The sequence below is a fragment of the Salvia splendens genome, chromosome 3, assembly GCF_004379255.2.
Source record: "Salvia splendens isolate huo1 chromosome 3, SspV2, whole genome shotgun sequence".
NCBI classification, from domain to species: Eukaryota; Viridiplantae; Streptophyta; class Magnoliopsida; order Lamiales; family Lamiaceae; genus Salvia; species Salvia splendens.
The window spans coordinates 42291195-42302931 of NC_056034.1; the positions used below are offsets into that span (position 1 = coordinate 42291195).

Genomic DNA, 11737 nt, shown 5'->3' on the forward strand with positions numbered 1-11737 from the left:
GAAGGTCCATATCGGGTGTCAGAAGTTCTCGGCAAAGGGTCTTACAAATTGACTCACATGTCAGGAGAACAAGCACCCCGAACATGGTACGTTTCAAACCTCAAAAAGTTCCCTTTGTAAGAGACAGTCCGGTCAGTCTTGTGTCTAGTTCGGTCCTAGGGGTATGTGCTTTCTTTGTTTTTTACTTGCGTTTTTGTTTGTCTATATGCGTTTTGTCTGTCTATGTGCGTGTCGTCTCTTACAAATGTTACTGAGGTATCTTGTTCTTCGAAGGCTGATCCCCTTTTTAGAACATATATAAGCTAACGATTGTGAGTCCAAGCTTCTAAGGAGGATACAAGACCACAATTCAGCTTAACAAGCAGTCCGTCTGAAACGAACTGCAACAAGCCAACGACTGTGAGTCCAAGCTTCTCAGGAAGATACAAGACCACAATTCGGCTTAAGAAATAAGCACTTCGTCTGAAACGAACTGCAATAAGGGAAAGTCCGATCCACGCGATAAACCTCGCCGAATTAGGACGACCAAGTTCGGTCAAAGAAGTTTACCTCATAAGACCGAGGACGACCATGTCTAGTCAAAGAGGTTTACTGCATAAGACCACTTCGGTTAACTGGGAAAGTCCGATCCACGCGATAAAACTCGCCGAATTAGGACAAGGGAAAGTTCGATCCCGGCAACAAAAATCGCCAAATTAGAACACAAACCAAAGACGAGTCTGGTCAAAGATGTTTATTTCATCAGACCAAAGACGAGTCCGGTCAAAGATGTTTATTTCATCAGACCAAAGACGAGTCCGGTCAAAGATGTTTATTTCATCAGACCAAAGACGAGTCCGGTCAAAGATGTTTATTTCATCAGACCAAAGACGAGTCCGGTCAAAGATGTTTATTTCATCAGACCAAAGACGAGTCCGGTCAAAGATGTTTATTTCATCAGACCAAAGACGAGTCCGGTCAAAGATGTTTATTTCATCAGACCAAAGACGAGTCCGGTCAAAGATGTTTATTTCATCAGACCAAAGACGGGTCCGGTCAAAGATGTTTATTTCATCAGACCAAAGACGAGTCCGGTCAAAGATGTTTATTTCATCAGACCAAAGACGAGTCCGGTCAAAGAAGTTTACTTCATAAGACCGAGGACAAGTACGATGAAATTTTTTCGCTAAGCTGTAAATACACAGTGTTAGAAGCGAAAACAAAATTTCATTTTTCAAATCTTGTTCGGCACACAACTCCGCTACCCTACGAGATGGCGTTACGCTATTACAAAGGACTATCCTACTGTCCAGGGTTGCTAAAGTTGAGCCATCTATTCACAAAATCCTCGTGAAGCCGAGTTCGGGCGTTCTCGGCAGCTGAAGAATAAGCAGGTCGACGAGATGCTCTAATCGACCTACCACCTCTTCCCTGAGCCCGAGAAGCCCTAGCACCTCGGCGGCGAAGAGTCTCTTCACGAAGCATTTGCCGATCTTGCTCACTCATGACCACAGCTCCTCTGCGAACTTCAGTCCGTCCTCGACTTGACGTCTCTGGTTGTCCCTGAGTTCGTTGCTGACTTGGAGTACGGTTTTGAGCAAGTGAATCAGAGGTTTGAGCTGGAGTACTAACATCTGTTGGCGGGAAATGCCTGAGGAATCTCTCAATTGAGGGACGCCGGGAAAGAACTATGTCGTACCGAGAAGCCCAGCGCCGCAATGAATTCACGACTTGTTGGCAAGCCGAGCTCTCCAGCGCATTGTTCCTCCGGAGTACATGATATTCCTCCCACAGTTCGTCAACTCGTTCTTCAACTTCAGAGATGGTCATTCCCCCACGCCTGCAGATGAAATCCTCATACGCAGTCCTCTCAGCGACGGCAGTGTTCAGCTCGGCCTCCAGATCCTTCTTTTCGGACTCTAAGTCCTTATTATCGGCCTCCATCTTCATTGAACGAGCCAAGAGTTCGTCATTCTTCATCTGGTCAGCTATAGCTCTTTTCTCAGCTTCGTCTAAAGCCGAAGAGTACAGCCGCTTCCAGTGAAGTACCTCCAGCTCCTTGAGAGTTAAGAATACAAAGCAGCTACGTCAGTTCGGCATTTCAGCTTACCGAGCAAGTAGTAAACCACAACAGGAGTAAGAGAGTACGAAAGGCTATACGAAGACACAAGAGTAGAAAGAAGAATTTTTTCATTCATAAGAAAAAAAATTTTTCTACACAAGGGCTTCAAGGCCGTTTTACAAAAAGGAAGAAACTAAACTAAGAGAAGGAAGACGAAATCATACTCCGCTAGCTTCGTCTCCGCCTTCTCGGTGAGGTTCAGCTTCCTTCTCCTCGTCTGCTTCAGCTTCAGCCTCGGCCTCCCTGCTCTCCCCAGCCTGCTCGGCGCCACCGTAGCCGATCTGCTGCGCCTCCTGCTCGGCCTGCTCATCGCCGGTCTGCCGCTCATGCTGCTCGGTCTCACCCTCTCCATGGAAAATTGGAGCGGGTGAAACTGACCCTATGGAGGCAAAGATAGCCTCCATGTTCTCATCGCGGTCAGCCCGACAACTACGAACTTGGTCTGCAGAAAGCAGGACCGAGGACGAAGCAAGCTCCTCAAGCACCGGCAGACTCTGAAGCCGAGCTGCTATCTCTCGGCCGTACAGCGGCAGGATGACTTCGGGACCCTGCTCGGCTTTATCGGTCATCAGTTTCAGCAGATCACCGACAAAGGCTGAAAATTGGTTGCTCAGAAAGAGTTTCTCCGCGAAAGCACGGAGAACCTCCCCTTGGGCAACCACGGCAGCAGCATCCCTCCGTTTCGTCTGCTCTCGCTGGATGACGAGCTGGTTTTTGGCAAACTGAGCTTCATCCTGGGCCGAAATCCTAGCAGCTCTGGCCTTCTCAAAGTTAGCCTCAGCCTGTTCGGCCCGATGACAAGCAGCCGCCAACTTCCTCTGCATCTCAGCATAGTCATTGGACGCTTTGGAAAGTTCGACGGCGACGAGCTTGGAGAGCATATCGTTCCTCTGAAAATGGATAAAGAAAAAAGTCAACAAAGGGGCCACAAAAAATACAGGAAAAAAGCAAGGCCAGAAAATCAAGAAGAGAGTTCACCTCGGCGAAGTCCGTGGGCCATAAAAACGGCTCACAGATATGTTCCGAAGGAGGCGCCAAGACCACGTCTTTCTCTGGCGCTCTCGGGGGCTTCTGGGCCTTCCCCTTCCCCTTTGCCGAAGTCGACTCCGGCTTCTTCGGATCCGAAGAGGTTTTTTGCCTCTTCGGAGTCCTCTCGGCATCAGACGCCGAGCTGGTGATTTTCGGCCTCTCCGGCTCCTTGGACTCCGAAGATTTGCGGCTCATCTTATTCAGCATGTACACTGCCAAAAAGCAAGAAAGCAAGGTTAGTTTTCGCCGCTAAAGCAGTAAAGCATAAAAAAGAAATCCTCACCCTCAGTTTCTTCGTCCGAAGACGAGATATTGAACACGAGGTCGCCCTTGACGAGCTCAGTTTCCGAGTACTGTTTCCTAATCATAGGAATCTTATTGAGCTCGCCCTCGAGCTCGGCCAACGGTTCTAACCGAGGATGGGGAATCACGGACTTCGGCCCTCTCCAAGGAAAGCTCGGAGCCGAAGTCCTATTATAAAAAAAGAAACGGTTTTGCCATTTCGGCCACTTGGTTTTGCAGAAGGCCCTAAAAGGCTGTAAGGGGATCAAGTAAAACCAAGATCCCTTCCTTTTAAACTGGAAAAAATTAAGGATTGCCCGCAGAGACAGATCATTATCTAGCCTACGGAGTTCGGCAGCAAAAGCCGACAAGTGCCTCCACGAATTCGGAGTCACCTGACCTAAAGGGAGTTGAAAAAAATCAAGAAGCTCTACAAAAGGTGGGGGAAGAGGGAAACGAAGCCCGCATTCTAAGCAGGCTTCGTAAACGGTGGCATAACCCTCCGGCGGGTCGTTAGCCCTATGATCATCGTCGGGAACCACCGCCTTCCCCCCGGGAAGAAGATATTTTTCGTGTAGAGATATCACGGTGTCCTTACTCAAGACGCTGTGAAAGTATTCTACAGTCTTCTCCCCGGACTCTTTCCGGCTAGAAGACCCCTTGCCCCCTTTCCTACCGCTACCTAACTCAGAAGAAGAAGAAGAAGACATGGTTCTTACTCTTCGCAAAATCTGAAGAAATTCTGAAGAAATTCTTGAAAGCGGAAGGAAATTTTTACGCAAAGGAGATAGAGTGCAGAAGAAGCAGTCGCAAAAGTGCTTCAATGATGAAGAAAGGAGGTATTTATCAGATTCGGCGAAGATTTCAAAATCGTCGCACCGTTTCGAATCCCACCTTTTCAGGATTCAACGGCCGGATTTTACTGTCGCATTTAATGCGGTCACGTGCAAGGCACGTCCCCTGACATCAGCCTCCCCCTTGCCTTTATCCAGAATGCCGAAGTGACTCACTTCGCCGAAGTGATTCACTTCGCCCTTCGGGGGGGGTAGTGATGGGGTGCGTACTAAACAAGCCCAACAGCAATGACGGCCCATCAGCCCAAAGCCCAAGGAAGAGTATGAGTTCGGCATTACCAAAGAGTTCGGCCTCAGCCTACAGCTCGGTAAAAGCCAACCAATCAAGCTCTGCTCTCAGGTCGGCATCAAGCTCTACTCTCAGATCGGCAACCAAAGCAGTTCGGTCTCAGTATTCGACCGAACAAGGAGTTAGTGGACCCATACAGGATTTCCACAACTTCCAACACACCCACTACCACGTGGTGTCAACTCAGGCCACGATCGTAGGCCATGACCTACGCTACATCCACGATCTTAGGCCATGACCTCCACGACATCCCCAACCATCATTAGTGGTGATGCAAGCCACGATCTTAGTTCAATGTATAAATAGAACTTAGATCAGATAGAAAAAGGTGAAGCTCTCTAGAGATAAAATATCATATAGCAAGTCTGTGTTGTAAGCTGTAATCCCAGATCAAGCAATACAATCTTGCCCTCCCTTCTTCCCGTGGACGTAGATTTACTTCAGTAAATCGAACCACGTAAAATCTCTGTGTCGTGATCTGTATTTTCCAGCATTTACTAACATCAAAAATCTCTGTGTCGTGATCTGAGAGTAGAGCTTGATGCCGACCTGAGAGCAGAGCTTGATTAGTTGGCTTTTACCGAGCTGTAGGCTGAGGCCGAACTCTTTGTTCGGTCGAATACTGAGACCGAACTGCTTTGGTTGCCGATCTGAGAGCTTCACCTTTTTCTATCTGATCACGACACAGAGATTTTACGTGGTTCGATTTACTGAAGTAAATCTACGTCCACGGGAAGAAGGGAGGGCAAGATTGTATTGCTTGATCTGGGATTACAGCTTACAACACAGACTTGCTATATGATATTTTATCTCTAGAGAGCTTCACCTTTTTCTATCTGATCTAAGTTCTATTTATACATTGAACTAAGATCGTGGCTTGCATCACCACTAATGATGGTTGGGGATGTCGTGGAGGTCATGGCCTAAGATCGTGGATGTAGCGTAGGTCATGGCCTACGATCGTGGCCTGAGTTGACACCACGTGGTAGTGGGTGTGTTGGAAGTTGTGGAAATCCTGTATGGGTCCACTAACTCCTTGTTCGGTCGAATACTGAGACCGAACTGCTTTGGTTGCCGATCTGAGAGTAGAGCTTGATGCCGACCTGAGAGCAGAGCTTGATTAGTTGGCTTTTACCGAGCTGTAGGCTGAGGCCGAACTCTTTGTTCGGTCGAATACTGAGACCGAACTGCTTTGGTTGCCGATCTGAGAGTAGAGCTTGATGCCGACCTGAGAGCAGAGCTTGATTGGTTGGCTTTTACCGAGCTGTAGGCTGAGGCCGAACTCTTTGGTAATGCCGAACTCATACTCTTCCTTGGGCTTTGGGCTGATGGGCCGTCATTGCTGTTGGGCTTGTTTAGTACGCACCCCATCAACACTAAAAACTCATCACAAATATAACATACTTGTATTCGTCAGGAAAAAGAAAAAGAGATTAAAATAACGCATGCGTTGTGGGAAAATGGAGAGAGAAAAGTTGCAAAACAATTACTATTACTAATTTACACAATGCAACTGCCACCTAATAATATCTTACTAAAATGAATTTTCATTTATTTTATTATTCTAGCTTTTTTTTTAATTCCCAGATGTTGATATACAGTACTATATAATAGGAGTAAACAAGCTCACAAATTACTGAATCTGAGTTTAATGATTCCCGAATCTTGATTCTCTCCTTGGAACCGACTTAATTAGATTAAGTCTCGTAAATTCAATTATGCCCCAATATAATTTGTTATATCCCTTTCAAAACGAATCTTGGAATTTAATATTGATAAACTCAGATTTAAAATTGATCTCTACATTTCAAATAAAATGAGGAGCTTGCATTTAATCTCTTTACCTCTACCCATTTGTAGCCATGAGAATCCATTTTATTAATATCTTAATTTTATTTTCTTTCGTAGAAACAAATAACTACTTTCAGCTTATCTCTAACGGCATTGGAAGAATAACGACATGTTTAATTGATCGAATCATTTTGAAAACGTGGGACCAAATATTATAATAATAATAATAATAATAATAATAATAATAATAATAATAATAATAATAATAATAATAATAATAGCTCTTACACAAAAGGCAAAATAACAATGAGTGGTGATACATGATTGAACTTTAATTTTTTTTCCTTCTACAAATTAAGATTTCCTATATCAAAGTTATTATAGCATATTTTTTAATTCTATAATTAATTAATTAAAATAAGCAGATAAAGAGTTATTAACCAATAAAAACTGACTTTGATATTTTTTTAGTATATTTCTTTAGTTTATTCATTATGTCTTAGAATTAATACCTATATAGAGGCTTATGGATGAAATTCACACCTTTATTGAATTATATTTATGAATTTTATCTCTTGAGCTATCAGACTTATCAAACGAATTTTCATAATTTGTTTGTGACGTCAATCATTCCATCCACGACTTTTCGGATAGTTCATCTCTCCCCATGACTTAGTAGAGCATCCGCAGTGGGCGCCCTAAGGCCCGCCCGATGTATCGGGTGCGCCTTAGGGCGCCCACTGCGGCACCACGCCCTATGCCATTTCCTTCCTCCGCGCCCTATGCATAGTCCGCGGACGATGAACCATTTTTTGCATCCTCCGGCCTATCCTCCGCCCCATTGCGGGGTAAGGAGGATAGTCCGGACGATGCACACATTTTCATTTTTAAAATATTTTATTTTATTTTCTTCTATATATATCACAAATTTTTTTACTTCATTTCATACCTTTCACTCCACTCTCTTCCCCATCTCAATTTCTCTTTAAATTCAATAATGAATTCCGACGATTTTCCATATTTGCAAGCATAAAATATAAAAAATAAATACTGACAATAGGATTTGCCTTTATTTGTGGTGTTTTTATATTTATTCTTGCTAATTGATATATTTGTAAACATAAAAAATAAAAAACAAATACAAAATAGGAGTTAAAATTATAAGGCGGGCTATAGGGCGTCCCACTGCAGGTGGAAGGGTATGAGGATGGAATGATGATGTGGCAGAGCATAGGACGCCCCACTATGGATACTCTTAGACGGTTCATTCATGTCATTTGCAGTGTCATTCATTCATCCTCTTTGGTCACGTTCTTCGTAGAATCCTCGTTATTCATCAAGCAAGCTACAAGTGGTAAGTGTCATAATTCAAATCTAGTTCAACGTAAACATATCTCAAGAATGAATTCATTTTATTCATAAAAATTTATTTTAGTATTTTAAATGTTTTTATTAATACGTTAATTTTACTACGTACTCCCTCCGTTCCATAGTAGTGGAGTCATTTTGGTACGTTCCATAGTAGTGAAGTCATTTATCTTTTTAGTAAAAATCAACATATTTATTCTCACTTACTTTTCCCTATCTCTTACTTTATTATCTACTTTTTCCTCTCTCTTACTTTATTATCTTTTTATTTAATACTACATTATACATCATTATCTTAATCTCTGTGCCGAAAAGAAATGACTTCAGTACTAAGGAATAGATGAAGTATTACATAAAAAAATGTTTAGTTTATCCATTTTGTCTATTAACTAACAATGAATAATACTAGTATGAATCAGCATTATATTGTTGTAAACTTATAACGTGGAAACAATTATTCTCTTTGGAATTAATCAAAATTGATGATGAATCAATATAAACAAACATTAACGTGATAAATCTACAAAATTAAAAAAAGAATAAAACGGTAACGCGTCGTTTAATGTAGCAGAGTGGACAAAAAATCCTCCTATATATATTTACCACACAAATACTTTCACAACAGTTAGAGAAAGGGAAGCATATACATACAACCTCTTTTTTTTCAAAAACATTTACAACAAAAAAAGAAATCCATTGATTGATAATTCCTTGACAGATACAATCAATGGCGGCGGCGGCGGCGGCTGCGTATCGCGTGGAGGAGGAGCAGGTCTGGAAATGTCCCAAGCACCCTACGAAGCGGCGGCGCCACGGCGTCTGCCCCATCTGCCTCCGCGACCGCCTCATCACCCTCTGCCCCAATTGCGGCAACGTCCGCCCCTGCCCCTGCTCCGCCGCCTCCTTCTCCGCCTCCTCCTCCTCCTCCTCCGCCTCCTCCTCCTCCTACGCCGCCGAGCCCTCCTTCACCCGCTCCCGCTCCCTCGCCATCCCCTTCTTCCTCCGCTCCAACCCCAGCCGCCTCCATTCGGCGTCGTTTCTCTCCGTTTTTAGGCGAAAGGGGAAGAAGGCAGCCGATGCCAAAAACAACGGCGGAGACGCCAATTCGGAGAGCAACGATAAAATTGAGGATTTCGCGAGGATGATTTCGCGGTCGAGGTCGGTCGGGGCGGGGTCGGCGGCGAGCGGCGACGGCAGCCCATCGTCGGGAAAGGGGAAATTCTGGAATGTGAAGGCGTTTCGAAGCTCTTCGAAGAATCACATGGCCGCTGATATTTCCGCCTTAAACAAAGGGTGATTATTATCTTTTTTTATTATTTTTATTTTTCCTAACCTAATTTTTTTGTGTGGCATACGAATTTACTATGCTGAATTTTTCGAAAATTTGGTTTGGTTTTTGTTTATTTTATTTTATGTGAATGTAAGTAATGGTCTAAGAAAGGCTGTGAATGGTCTTAAATGTAAATATGGCTGGAAATTAGAAATAACGTCCAATACTGTGTTAATTGTTTGCTGGCACTATTTAATTAGTTAAGGTGTATTTTACTTCTATTAAATTTTATTTTTTTATGTAACATTAGATTAGGTCACCAATAATTATAATGGGTATAAAATAAAATATACCGATAATTTATAATCGGAGGGAAATAGTGCAATTTGTACTTATAGCCTAAAATCAAGATATAGTCTATGTATCACTAAAATTTAAAATCCCACAAAATTTATTGTCTAGATTAGATTAGTTCACCTATGATGGACATCTAATTAAAAATACAGATAATTTATAATCGGATGGAGAGAGAGTAATTTGAACTAATACTCACCTCCAACAATCAAGATATAGTCTATATACCATCAAAATTTATTATCTAGATTCAGTGCAATTAATTTATTGGTTTACTTTGTTATTCATACATCCAACAATGTCTTTTCGAAATTCATTATAAATTAGCTCATAAAAAAAATATTATTTGATCATTCTCCCCAATATTCTACTACAAGGGTATGATTTTTGTTTAAAGTAGCGAAGAATTTAGGGAACAATAATTTGATTGGGCCTATGTTACTATTTGTCGTGCATAATATGGATCGAGTAAATCGAAATCAATTTTCTTTGGGCTACACAAAATATTACTGGGCTTTAAAAATAATATAAATGAGAAATGAATTGGGAAGGCCCAAGGATGATGATATGATCAATAATTTATGTTATAAATATGTTGGGCTTTATTTAAATTACTTTTGCAATCGTGTTATGCACAAGCACAACCCATACATGTATCTATATTTTTGTAAATTGTGAATTATATATATGATATTGATTATAATTTGATTATATAGTATAATTATGGGATTTAGATCACGAGATGAGATCAATTTAGATCTCATTTAGATTTGGATATAAAAAGATACAATGTGCACATTTAGAAGCAATGCAAATCACTCCATTTTGCCTCCATTTTACTTGAACTTGTTAATACTTTTTTTTTATTATGATATAAAAATTTTATGGAATTATCACATGATAGTACTCATTTTAATTATTAACTTTCTAAGCACTTTTATAAATTATGTCACGACTCATGAGACAAATAGCCCCGAATTAATTACTGAACTCAAATACGTCATGAACCAAAGTATACATGATTTTTTTTATATATGATTCGTTATTTTTTATGTAATTTTAAAATATTTAGTTGTTGAAGTGATTTACAATTGAATTGCCAAATATCACACAATAATGTGCACCCCATTTATTTTTAAACCATGTAATTTTTGAATTGGTTTAGTCATTTAGTTAACATGTTTGTAAAACTAATGTGTCAATATAAATTATGTATGTGTGAGTGTGTAGAATAATACTAGTATAAATTGTAATTAGGGAAAGATTGCACCTCATAGTCAAAAGTTATTTTATAAGAACTCATAATTTACATATATTGTGCTGATCATAATTTAGAAGTGGAAAGATTGCACCTTTTTAATACTAGATCCGACGTCGTTTAATATGCCATTGTTCTTTTTAAGGGGAATTTATCAAAAGTAGTTCCCCAAATTTATCCATCATGTTTGTGTGGAATAACACAAATCTAAACACAAAAATGTCATATTTCACAACATTTGTTTCTTATATGCGATACTTTTTGTTTCAAAAAGAAGTAAAACCAAATGAAATTGGATACAAATTCATCGACATTGATTTGTAGATAACGGTTGACTTGAACCTTTTTCCCTACCATAGTCTTCTCACACACACACTTTCCACCATTGACCCAACACCCCCAATACACACGGACTGACAATAAAATAATTTAAAAGATAAATAAAAATAAAGCATAATAAAATGGATGGACATTGTTCTCTGCTATAACTAAAAAACATAAAAACTTGGGCACTACCAATAATGCATGGAATCGGAACAATGTACCAACTCAATATCTTTTTCCTAAATTAACAAATTCCCATTCAAGTTAGACATCACATCCTTGCTCTTGCCAACGAACATAGATGTGAACCCGGTCCCACTTTTACTCTCTGCTTTTAGGCAAGAGTACAACACCCACATCCGTGCTCTTCCGCAAGGACAAGCTCAAGGGTCCCACCATTCTATTATTCAATTTAAATAAAAACATTTCCACAAAATTAAAATGCATTAAAATTACCCGAAATAATATTACAAATTATAAAAAAATAAAAATTACATAATGAAAATCATAAAAACTATAAATTACATAATTAAAATCTTAAAAATTAAAAATTACATAATTAAACTCCTAAAAAAATAAAAATTACATAATTAAACTCCTAAAAAATTACATAATTAAGGCTAAAAATACCCCCGTGGAAGATTATTCATCCGGCTCTACCCCCAATGTTCTTTGGAGACCTCGTATCGTTGCCACATGCGATTGAAGTTGCTCGGGGGTCATAGTTTACCTATTGGCCAAATTGAATTGGGCCAAAATCCCCCACAACGAGTTGGTGGGGGGGGGGGGGGGTGAGGTGGCACATAGGGAGCGGGTT

The 11737-nt window shown here is 40.7% G+C and overlaps 1 protein-coding gene across 1 annotated transcript; it reads left to right on the top strand.

The window, feature by feature from the left end:
• The first annotated feature begins 8441 nt into the window (after nucleotides 1–8441).
• Nucleotides 8442–9011, top strand: LOC121797055. Its single transcript, XM_042195790.1, has one exon. The coding sequence runs from the start codon at nucleotides 8442–8444 to the stop codon at nucleotides 9009–9011; it is 570 nt and encodes a 189-aa protein (XP_042051724.1).
• The last annotated feature ends 2726 nt before the right edge of the window (nucleotides 9012–11737 follow it).

Bases quoted from the DNA above. Each gene is read 5' to 3' on its own strand.
- LOC121797055 (XM_042195790.1), top strand. From the start codon at position 8,442: ATGGCGGCGGCGGCGGCGGCTGCGTATCGCGTGGAGGAGGAGCAGGTC.